This window comes from Corvus moneduloides, chromosome 1, assembly GCF_009650955.1.
Source record: "Corvus moneduloides isolate bCorMon1 chromosome 1, bCorMon1.pri, whole genome shotgun sequence".
NCBI classification, from domain to species: Eukaryota; Metazoa; Chordata; class Aves; order Passeriformes; family Corvidae; genus Corvus; species Corvus moneduloides.
The window spans coordinates 38,686,793-38,699,139 of record NC_045476.1 but is presented as its reverse complement, the minus strand read 5'-3'; the positions used below and the strand labels follow the sequence as shown (position 1 = coordinate 38,699,139).

At 41.5% G+C, this 12,347-nt stretch overlaps 1 protein-coding gene across 3 annotated transcripts in view; it reads left to right on the top strand.

Annotated features, from left to right (window-relative positions):
• The first annotated feature begins 2,145 nt into the window (after positions 1-2,145).
• The window catches only part of DNAJC13 (DnaJ heat shock protein family (Hsp40) member C13), a 57,737-nt gene continuing 47,535 nt past the window's right edge, over positions 2,146-12,347 (top strand). For 2 of the 3 annotated variants that reach the window (XM_032106524.1, XM_032106515.1), the window contains exons 1-2: positions 2,147-2,363; positions 10,179-10,259. In XM_032106524.1, the coding sequence (XP_031962415.1) occupies positions 10,192-10,259 (68 nt within the window). In that variant the 5' untranslated portion in view covers positions 2,147-2,363; positions 10,179-10,191. Of the gene's footprint in view, positions 2,364-10,178; positions 10,260-12,347 lie in introns of all 3 variants that reach the window. The other variant, XR_004239687.1, reaches the window with a different exon arrangement.

Sequence of the window (12,347 nt, the reverse complement as noted above, 5' to 3'; positions counted from 1 at the left end):
ACCTGTGTCAGACACAGGCAATAACAAAACTGCCATTGACATTACTGGAGTGAGGATTGTGTTCACTTTCTTCTAAAATTAAAACAGAAAACTTTTAAATTGAAGGTGTTAAAAATACAATTTTTGTATTCCAGCATTTCCACAAACCTTCAGCTAAACAGAAAAATGAGATCCTATCTCTAAAAATATCCAGCAGCATCATCTCACAAGAAACTAGAATGCTATAGTTTGCACACAATGTAATTTCAGAAATACTTTACAATTAGACAGTAATGAAATCCTGGTCTACTTTAATTTCTGAAAGATATTGTACCATGTTGTACTATATAATTTCCATAACTTCCTGTCAGAACTTCTAACCACACCTTCCTTGTTTGCTTTTTCTCTTAATAATTATTTCAAAATTACTATTTCACTATCTCTCAAATTTTCTCTATCTTAATCTGTGTTCTCCTTTCCTTTTATCAGTTGCTTGCATTAGAACCAAAGTTAATATCGCTACTTAGACAAAAGCATGTCCAAAAATAGAGGAAAACACAGTTACTGAAATACTAGCTTGAGCTGAATAAGTATACTGAAGTATAATCGGTGCTGTCTGATTAAAATCCATCCCTGAAAACATTGATTACTACTTTGTTACACCAATTTCATTACGCAAGTGTAATTTTTTGTTCCCGAGTAATAAACACCTAACAAGCTGCTGCTTTACTTCATGTATTTTACCTACCTATATCAACAATGAAAAATAAATACTAAAACAAAATCAACACCCGCCGAACAAAAAATCCTCTGAGCCAACTAATCAACAAAACCAGAAATTGCTCCAAGCCTGTCCAAAAACTCCTCCATGCACTCAAAGAAACTCTTCTGAATCATATGACTTCCCTCTGAAATTAGATTCCTACAATTCCTAGTCCGTTAATAAAACATTAAATCTTTTTTTCCCCTCCCTTGAAGTTCTGTAACCAAAAGCAATTTATCAGCTTCCCCAAAGTAATGTTATTTTCCCATCAGCACTATTTTATCACAGTGCCCCAGATTCAGAGGACTAGATTTATCAAAAGAATGACTGACTAGTATTTATGCATCTTAAGCAAAATATACGACAGATAGTTTATCCTAGAATCACAGAATATCCTAAGCTGGAAGGGACCCACAAGGATCATCAGTCCAACTCCCAGCCCTGCACAGGACACCCCAAGAATCACACCATGTGCCTGAGAGCATTGTCCAAAAGCTTCTTGATCGCTGTCAGGCTGGTGCTGTGACCACTTCCCTGGGGAGCCTGTTCCAGTGCCCAACCACCCTCCGGGTGAAAGTCTTTCTCCTGATATCCATTCTAAACCTCCCCTGACTCAGCTTCACGCTGTTTTCTTAAGAGTCTGTATGATGATGAAAAGGATATTAAAAAATTAGCAATTTACAGCCTGTGGTTTTGATCTTTTTTCTCCAAGATAATTAGTTCCAGTCACAGTTTTCCCCTCATTTCTCTCTTTATCTGCAGACTTTAATGACACTGTTTTAGGGGAAAGGCCATAGTAAGCTCATGTATGCTAATGCAAGTCATATTTAAAAACATTCAAAATATTTATGCCAATCAGTAGGCATTTTAAGGAGGTTGTGTTATAAATGCTGCCGTAGTTTACAACGTTTTTGGGAAATCTTACATCTGGTGCAGAATATGGGGAAGTTGGCGAGGAGCTCAAGAGTCCTGTAACAACTCAGGAGAGTGGTTAGCCAACCACATAAATCAGTGATTCAGCCTCGGCAGCCTTAATGTGGCATTTTAACATCGCTTCTACAGTCACGTAAGTAATGGGCATCATTTAAAAAAGCGTGCTCTGGCTTTTTAACTGTTCAACGCGCCTTTCACGGCCTGAAGCCGCCCCGGCAGGAGCCCACCGGTCAGGCACACTCCTCAGGCGACGCGCAAAGGCAACCCGCCGCGGACTTCCTCCCGCGCCGGCGCGACGCGTGCGCAGGGAGCCATGCCGGTTCCCGGCAGAACAAGGCAGGGCAGGGCAGGGGGCGAGGGTAGGAAGGAAGGAAGGAGGGCGGGCGGGAGAGAGAAAGAGAGAGGCGGAGGGAAGGGGGAGGCAGCGCGGAGCACATCAGGTGACCGCGTCCCGTGACGGCCCCGGGCCGCACGGCGGCTGCGCCGAGGGGGCGGTCTCGCTGCCCGAGCTAAGATGGCGGCCTCCAGCGCCAGGCTCTGAGGCAGCGGGAGCGGTGTAGCGGGTGCCGCCCGCCCGGCCGGCCGGAGGGTGAGGGCGAGAGCTCCGCTCAGTGCCCCTTCGCCCTTATCACCGGGAAAGCGCATTGCTGGTGGGGGCAGGTCCGGGCAGCGCGGGCTCCCCGGCCAGGTAAATCCCAGCGGCGGGGGAGGTGAGGGGGCGGCGGCAGCCCCCACCTCCTTCCACGGTCCCGGGCGCTGCTCGGGGCCGGGTGGGTGGGCGGGGGGCGCGCCTGGCCCGCGGGGCTGTGCGGGCAGCGGGGTCGGGGCTGGGGCAGGACTCGCTCTGCCGCCCGGGGGCTGATGCTGCCGCCGGCGCAGCCCCAATCCTGCCCCAGCCGTGAGGGGCCTGGGGCGGTGAGCGGGTGTCCCTCGTCCCCAGCGTGGTGCCTGTCACCAGCCGCGCGCAGCCCTTCGCTTCCTGTATCCGAGCAGGGGAGAGTCCGGGGGTGTTCTCCAGCCTCAGCCCGCCCGGTGCTTCACTCGGCGTGCCCCGCACCTGATGCGGCTTCTGTAGCCGCCGGGCAGAATTTGTCCTCTCTCTTAGAAGAGTACTGACGTGTCCATTAAGAAAAGGCACGTTATTTTTCTCCTCCTGCCCTCAGATCAAAATATACCCGTCAAGAGATGCTTTGGGAAATAATTTATGAAGGATGGGAGAGATACAATCTCACAGAGAGATGAGATTTTGTTTCTTTTTTGAGTGCTAACGGTATGTCTGAAGAGCATGAGCAGAACTAGATGCATCTTTCAGAAAATCTACCCTTAACGCGCTTATTTTTCCAAGACTGTTTGAATTTCTCCCATGGATGCTTTTAGCTTGATTTTTGTTTTATGAAAGTCAAAACAACTAGGCATATTGGATGGTTTTCTGTCTGCAGTGAGCTGCCAGCAGTCTTTGGGATAGATTTTCCTGTCAGGTGGTGTGAAGCTTGTACCTTCATAGCTCTGTCTCTACTGAGGGCCGAGTTCTGAGCCATAGTAATGTTGTCTTAGCACTTCAGTTGGGAGGGAGAGGTCTTTTTTCTCTTTTCGGCTTGGTTCCCTCAAGCTGAGGGAGTGTTTGAGCATTCTGCTTGGGGGAAAACATAGGCCTAGAAGTTTATTCAGAGACTTCCTGTGAATGCACTTAATCTCTGCTATGTGGCTGCTTTCGAAGTTAATGTAATCTGAAATGTGTTTTCCCTTTTTCTCCTGTGCTCTTTCACAAATAAGATCTATAATGGTTGGAGTAGATACAATTGAGTAGATAACTGCTTCGTTTCCTGTTACGTGGCGCTGGTTAGATAATACTGCATTTCAGAAAATAATCCTTGTTTTAGAATTGAAGTTCTCTGAAGCTGAAGTTTTTTTTTGTTGTTGTTGATTTTTAGATTTGTCTCCATAGGCCACTTGCATGTAGTGAGATATGTTGAAAAGAAGGAGGCTGTTGAAGGGACTACTAGTGACTTGAGTTTCATTTTAGGATTGAGTTAGGAAGATGCTCTACAAACAGCCTGCCATGAATAAAATCAAAATAACAGAACCAGTATTAGAGATGTGAAACTTAAGCTTGGCTCTAGCCTGCTTCAGTTCATAGATATGCAGCTTCGTCTAATTCCTGTCTACTATAGGCAGCCAAGTGCCAGAACACTTAACTAGAAGTTACTGGCGCCTTTCTATTATTACTGACAGTTTTTTCCACTTGCAGCAAATATCTGAGTGTTTGGAGACAGAGCTGCATTTCTGTCCCTGTGTGGTATCGACTTTCCAGGAACTTTAAGCTTGTATTTCAGCCTTGTTGGGACACATTTTTTAAAAGATTTATTTCATATGTATTGCTTGCTCCTCTGGGTGTCATGTGGCATTTTTCATAGTTTCCAAGCACGTATTTGTCCTGAGGGACTGAATCACTGTGTATTTCTAGATTTTAAGTGATATGCTGAGGCTTGGTCTTGAGAGCCAGATCTGTTTTTCATACTGAAGAGGTGACTTTGCTTTAACTTGTTTGAAGCTCAGTAAGTGACTTAATAATTCTTCTGCTGGCATTCACCCATATCTTGAAGTGTTAACCTTCAACTGCTTAGCTTCCTGATTTGCTTCCAAAAAACTATTCTCAAGTCAAAAAAAATTAACAACTTTCTTGCCTCACTAATAAAACAGAACATTATTCTGAAGAAATATGACAAGATTGCTAAACTATGACTGAAAGGGACACTTTTTTTTTCTTCCTTCCCTTAGTGAATATATCCTTTTGTTCTGATAGTCACCTGTCTAGCTGGTGAATTGGATTTGTTCACTGGTAAAGCAGAATGCTAATATAAATTTAAAAGAAAACCAGAATCTTCCACACTTTTTCTTATCCTCAACACTGGTCATCAGTGAGGGAATGGGTCACCTGGAGGATGGATGCTAATGTTGTCACCATCATTTCTGGTAGTAATAAGGCTGAAATTCTCAGCCCGTTTCTGTTCTGGGCCACTGAAGGTGGGATTGCTGCTATCACTGCAGCAGACTGCATGTAGCTTCTTTTAAGGATCTGGTGGGTCTTATCTCCTGCCTCTCTTACAAAAGGGACTGAGGGTTCCTACACTACAGATGAAGAAATATGTTTGCACAGCTAATTAGGCTGTAGTACTTCAGGAGAAGAGTATACTGTTCAGGGAAGAGGAAAAATTAAGGCTTGTTAAAAAGAATCTGTCTGAAGGCAAAACTCTGCCAGTTAGTGACCACAGCAGTGAAAGAGGTCGCTGAAACATAGATAGCTAAAACATTTCAGTGCAGGAAAACTCACTTATTTAGATAATGGTTTTAAAGATGCAGAGGAGTAGATGACTGGAAATCAGGCTCCAGACCCTTAAGCTAGAAGGCAGGTATGTAGAACCACAGAATAACACTACCTTAGGGGTTTTTTTAGTGCTTTGCTCTCATTTCTTTCCAGTTGGTCACTGTTTTTCTGCTCATAGTATGTCTTCTCTCTCAGAAAAGTTACGCTTGAGCTTGCTATGAGTGTCTGTCCCTCCGTAGTAAAGACTTTCCAAGAAGTCTAACTTGTATTTGGCCATGCTGAAATAAGTCTTTAAAACAAAATCTCAGTTTCTTATCTGCATTTCTCTTCCTCTTTTGCCCACAAAATCTCATTTTCTTATCAGCCATTTCTTTTACTCCTTCCTGCAGTGGAACAGAATAATAATCCTGTGTGGCTCTGAATCCTACCTTGCTAAACCTTCACTTAAGAAAGATATTGAGGCTTTGTAATAATAGAGGGATAATATGATCAGGAAAGAACTCAATCTGAACTCTGCACTAAACTTTGAGCCCATGTCCAAACTTCCAACTTATTAAATAAATTGAAGGAAACTTATGTATAAGTACAGCTGTGCCTATTGCTTTGATGCAAGGTCACAGCTTTGCTTCTGACTCAACAAGTGGTAGTTTGAGACTGACTTGTCTCAGTTTCCTGAAATAGATTGTTTTCCCAGATGGTAGTTTTGTCTGAAGAATGTGAAATCCTGGAAAATAAAAAGTGCATGCAAATTGAGCATAGCTTATGTAATATACCTACTTGTGTAAAAGGTCCCTTTCAACTCAAGCTATTCTATGTAGCTTAAACTCTGAGGCAGGGGGAGTCCTGGAAACAGTTCTGGCCCTTTAATTTAAGGGGTTGCTATTTCTGGTACATGAGGCACACAAAAATCTGGTTTCAGCTCTTCCCCTAAAGCTGTTTCACTGCTATTTACGGTACTACAGGAACCAAATAGGAAAGTATTGTTGAACTGCAGTCCTGTGAAAAAGCTGATTAAAATATCCAGGGGATATTTTGGGGAGCTGGGGTCCCAAAAGAAGTTGCAATTTGTAGACAATACTTTTCCTGCAGAATCCTTGGATTATTTGACTATAGTTTGCATCAGCATTCAGCATGTGCACTCTCAACTAAACAAATCATGTTTACAAACTGCTACTTTCAAAGTAGGTTTTGCCTCTGCTCCAGTGGAATTGGAACAACTGGGTGTTTCTCTAGTATCAAAACTTTGAAACCCATCAGTATGGGATATGCAATAGCTGTGCTGCAAAGTATTCAAAATAACCTTTGAAGTTGTGACTTCTCTACTCCTAGGTACCCCAGAACATGAAGATGATCGTTAAAGTTAGTGCTTTAGTGTCCTGGATGCTTTTATGAGTGAAGTAACAAATTTCACTCAATTTTTGTGTTAAGTCAGTTAACTTTTTAAAGGTCTATTGAATATGGGAAGAAGAGGTAAAGGTAACAAGAATGTTCTCTTATTTTAGGAAATTAATCTGATAGGACTAAGCAGGCCACTATAGCTTACACTGGCAATATGGCTAAACTTGATTCGTGGTAAAGCCTGATGTGTTCTGCAAAGTCAATGGTTATACTGTCTTCGGTGCTAAAATTACAGTCTATCACACTGTAGATAGTACAGCAAGAGTGATGCCACTCTGGTTCTGCTGGAATGAGTGAAGGAAGAGAACTTTTTGGTTTCTTCTAAAGTATCTTTGTCTTTGGTATGAACTATTTTTTTCATCTTGTTCTTAGTGTGAAATCAAAGACAGCTGGAAAATAATTGCTGGACTTTAACACAGCAGCTCAGAACACTGGGCTATTGTTAGCCCTTCTCTCTGTTAAACTGCTGGAAAATGTGTACAAGAATTAATTGTTACTAGACTTGGGCATGTATTGCCCCTGTGGTAGCCTCCTCAGTGGGAGGGATGGTTGCAATCACTGTCCAGAAGCACAGTGGGTAAAGCATCAAAGCTAAATGATTTTAGTAGTTTTCATCTAAACCAAAAAGCAGTCTGGTGAATTTGTCACTTGCACTTCAGGTACAATACTTCATGTATCAGTATCCTGATTCTAGTTAGATGCTGGTGTTAAAATTACTGGAAGCTGCTGGTAGCTCATAAATTAATGTTTCTTAGTTCTGTATTATTAGGAGTAGATATTTACAACCTTGAGAATATCTTGCTTTAAATACTCTAGAGCAAGTGGGAGACCCAATAGAGCTGGTCGGAGGAGTCTGGTATTGGTGAAACTGGAATTACAGATAAACAGATCTTTTAATCCTGTACTTAGTGGAGCTAGTCTTGTTATAACCCTCTTATTTTATTTTTACTAATACTTTAGTCAATGTCAAGAAAATGGCTTTGAAAGAGAGGCATGAAGATTGAATATAGGACATGTTGTTCTGAAAGATAACTTTAAAACAAAATTACCAGATCTAAAGTGTGCTGCTGTACAGCAGGATCTGTGTAGTTTGGGTAGAGTGTAATGGTTTGATTCTTATCCATGGTAATAATAATAGTTCTTAAACCCAGCAAAACAGAGAACTTCAGGAGTAATCAGAATGCTTTGGGTTGGAAAGGACCTTAAAGATCATCTAGTTCCAACCTCCGTGCCATGGCAGGAACACCTTTCACTTGACCAAGTTGCTCAAAGCCCCATCTAGCCTGGCCTTGAGCACTTCCAGGGCTGGTGTAAGAGTGTCCAGAACTTCTCTGGGCAAAACCTGCTCCAGTGCCTCATCATCCTCACAATAAAGAATTTAATCCTAACATCTAACCTAACCCTCCCCTCTTTCAGGTTAAAGCTGTCACTACATGCCCAAAGCCCCTCTCTGGCTTTCTTGTAGGTCCCCTTAGGTACTGGAAGGCTGCTCTAAGTTCTCCCTGGAGCTGCCTTTTCTCCAGGCTGCACAACCCCAGGTCTTACCCTGTCTGCACAGGAGATGTGCTCCAGCTCCCTCCCTGGCCATCTTTGTTGCTCTCCTCTAGACTCACTCCTAGAGGTGTGCACCAGATCCTCCTTATGCTGGGAGCCCCAGAGCTGGACACAGTACTGCAGGTGGAGTCTCACGAGAGCAGAGCAGAGTGGAAGAATTGCCTCCCTTGGCCTGCTGGCCACTCTTCATTTGATGCAGCCCAGAGTGTGCTTCTGGGTTGTGAGCGCATGTTACTGGGTTGTGTCAAATTTCTCAGCAACCAACACCCCCAAATCCTCATCAGGGCTGCTTTCAAGCCATTCTCCACCCAGCCTGTATTTGTGCTTGGGATGCCCCAGCCCAGGTGCAGCATCTTTTATGTGGCCTTGTTGAACTTTGTGAGGCTGGCACGGACCCACTAGTCTCGCCTGTCAGAGCCCCTTTAGATGTCATCCCTTCCCTCCTGCCTGTCAGTTGCACCACGCTGCTTGGTGTCATCAACAAACTTGCAGAGAGTCCAGTTAACACCAGGCAAAGGTGTTTACACAGTGCCAGTCTCAATCTTGACCCCTGAGGAATGCCACTTGTCACTATCTCTACTTCAACATTGAGCCATTGACAGCAACTCCTTGAGTGCAACCCTCCAGACAATTCCCTATCCACTGAGTCGTCCATCTATCAAATCTGTGTTACTTCAGTTTAGGGGCAAGGGTGTCATGCAGGACAGTGTCAAATGCTTTGCACAGATCCAGGTAGATGGTGTCAACAGTAATAATGCTGTTGAATATCTTGTCCCTTTCCAAAAGCTGTCTTTAGAGAATTTAACTTGCCACAAGTCACTGGAGTATTAGTTCTGAAGATTTGACTCAAAGATTGAGTCATTGAAACATGTAAATACTGCACTTCTCTCTTCCCAGAGGCAGTATCCCAAGTTTCCTTCAGTAGGTAGTGATGATTGCTCTGGTTCTTCACCTGAGGGAAGGAGTTCTAGAGTTCATTTTGATCAGATTATCCATTCTTCATGCTTATGACTCCGTAACTGCTACAGCCTTTGTTCAGAAAGAAAATAACCTGAAGTTGTAGAGTAGACCTACAACCTGAAGTTGTAGAAATTGGTGATGAGCTAATGTTACGGGTCATCCATCTGAAAATAAGAAATTTTCATTTACCAAATCAAGCAGAGTTAGCTGAAAGTAAAAAGACAGTGGCTTGTTATCTAATTTTCAGTGGGGTACTGACTGGAATTGGGTTCCTTGAGAGTTGCTTCAGGCAAGCTGTGTTCTTGCAGACCAGCGTTAGTGCGTGATGTTTTGGGGATGCCACCATGTTATTGCTGTGAACCTGAGAGTAGTACCAGTCTTCAATCAGTAACACAGAAGCCTGTTTTAACACATTTGAAAATAAAACTAATGCTGTAACAGTAAATGAAGAGTGACAACTTCACTCTTGTATTTAATCAGGGAATGTCTGTTTAACTTCCTTGTTTATGCAATAACAGCACAATGAAGTAAAAGGGAGGTTAAATTCTGGGCAACTCGACATGCATTTGTTTCAGGCATTGAAAATAGTAGTGTTTACAAGCATTCCCTAGAACTTAGCAGCTCCTAAAGCAATGATCCACTCAAGCAGTTGTGGGCAAGTTTCACTAAATTCCTCTTTGTGTGTGTGTGTTTAGGGAATAGATATTCCTGTGTGAAATAAGCATGTCAGGATGTTAGTGGTGAGATTGCATAAACTTTTCAGCACAGGAATGGTACTTAGTCAGCTCTTTGATCACAATGCTTAGCTAATAAGTAAGTTTCTCAACCTCAAATTCTGTTTCAGACTGGAAAACAAATTGTTCTATGTATCCAGATAGCTCCTTACTGTTTATTTCAAAATTCCAATAGGACTTTGGCTTAGCTGGAGTTGCAGGTAGAGGGCACTCAAATAATTTTGATATCACACAATTTTCAGGAGTAAAGCATTTTGGAGATGACAAAATATATTTGAATTTGCGTGGGCAAAGGTGCAGTGAAAGTAGAGTGATTGTAATATGGCAAATGGGACATAAATTACTGGAACCTGGTACTGTTAAGGAGTAGCTGGTGTAACAAATGCAGTGAAGAAACTAATAGTTCTTGTGCATTGTTTGATAAACATAAGTTTAAAAACAGTCTTTTTGTCTTGAAGCATATTGATGATTAGTGAACTTTGGTTTTAAATAAAAATCCTGAGAACTAACAGGATGTCTCCTTTGTTTTCAGGCCTTGGCACAGAATGAATATAATTAGAGAAAACAGAGATCTTGCTTGTTTCTACACAACAAAACATTCATGGAGGGGAAAGTAAGTAGTTTGAAGTTTGTTAATTTTGGTTTTTTGTTTTTAATGTTTTGTGTGACATTTCTCCTCTGTTATTGGATTTAACTGCATAGTTTTAACCTCATCCAACAGATGGATGAAAATTGAACTAAAGGCTCCTGCTGCTCAGTCTCTGAACTGAATGTATCTTCACTAGAATCAGTTTGGATTTTAAACACTGTGTTTTACCCTTTGTCTGCTTATGTTCCCACACTGCAGTGTAGCTCTGAAATGGACCACCTGACTTAGTCAGCTTCTGAGTCTCTTGAATTTACTATATAAAACAATAAATTTAAAGTGGAAATGCTTCTTCTCAGAACAGGTTTATGGAGGAACAGTGTCTTATGTACTTTAATAAATGAGGATCACTTAACAAGTTGTATAACAGATTACCTGTTAAACTACTAACTGAGATAATTTGAAAAATTCTGCTAATAGAAATAAACCTGATCCTAATGGTGGTCTTAGAGAATATTTGGTGATGCTTCTGTCTGCTAAAGCTTGGTAATGTCTAATAAAATTATCCACTAAGTTATTGTAACTGGTATTTGTTACACTGTGTCTGAAGTCAGTCTGAAGTCACAGGACTTTTTTTGGTATCCTTACCTACTGTTCCTTTTCACATGCATAGTATCTCTGTAGAATGGGGTTTCTCCTTGCTAGCTAAACATCAACATAACGAAGAGGGTGAGTTATCTGCACCTTGAGAACATGAGAACTGCTTGATTGTAATGGTTATATAAAGAAGTACAGTCCTAATGTGTTGTTTGGCCAATAAATTGAAACTAGTTGATTTATTTTGCCTGTCTGACACATTCATCCTATCAAAGACTGGGAATACTGAGAAGGAAAGAAGGACAGAATTTCAAGGAGCACCAGTCACGGATCTTCCCGTGAATTGTGAGAGCACCCTGCTTTTTTGTCAGCAAAAATTAAAAGTCTGGGTGGTTCAGAGTCCAGACTAGACTGAGCAGCTCTCTGAGTGCAAAATCTTTCCTCTACCAAGACAGAGTTTCGATTGACTTGAAAGAAATTGTTTAATATTTAGTTTTATCTCAGTAGAATTGTATCCAGTACTTGAGTAAATTGAGTTGTACCTGAGTTATGATCCATGCATTTGGAGTTGTGTGGGCATGGGTGAATAAACTATTTCCCTTAGTAACAATAAGGTACTATATTGGGGTAGAATATTAGAAGTTTGTTCCTCCTAGTCTTTCTGTTAGAAAACACCTGGTCTCTTTCTCAGAATTTTCTGTGGCATATGTGCAAATTTAGTGTGTGTGTGATTTGAGCCGTTTGGTGAAAACCAAATGCATAAACCTCAGATTTCTTCTTTTGCCCAACTCCTTTCATTAAAGAGCCTGAGGCAAGCTCTTGAAGTTATGATCTTGAGCCTTGATAGTAATGTTCTGGTATACTTACAGAAGTCTTAGAGAACTTCAGGCTAAGTCTAAAGTTTAGGACAGATTCAGTGTAAAAATTCAGTGGTGTGTTAGTACTTTTATAATGAAGGGGAAAGAAGTAATTAGTAAGTAGTTGCCTCTTGTTTGTTGCAGCAGAAGCTTATTTGGTTTATAGTAATTTTATATTTGAATGCTTTAGTCCACTCAGTTCATAGTTCTACATTCTCAGTATAATCTATGTGTAACATTAAAAAAATGTAGTAACTTAATGTGTGGTGCTAAATGAGCCTGAATAATTTTGACTACTCATAGAATTTGTCACTTTGAATATGGGCTCTGTGTGTGTGTCCGTAAAGTATTTCCTAGTAGTACAAATGATGATGCTCCAGTGTTAATCTGTAGATCTGTAAAATTAATGAAGATTGTTTTTCTGTTGGTTGTGGTGGTATGAAATTTGTCTACCAGGTTCATTCTGATTAAAAAGATCTCTACAGTGCTTTGAAATAATTAGTGAATAGGCAAAAGCTTTTTTACAGGGAAGAGGATGTTTGCTTCAACTCTTCTCAAAACAGCCTGGGATTAGACAGTACTGCAGAGTAGTTTGAGAGATAATTAATAGTAAACTCTTCAAGTCCTGAAGGTGTGAATACCTTTCTTACATATTTAAAGG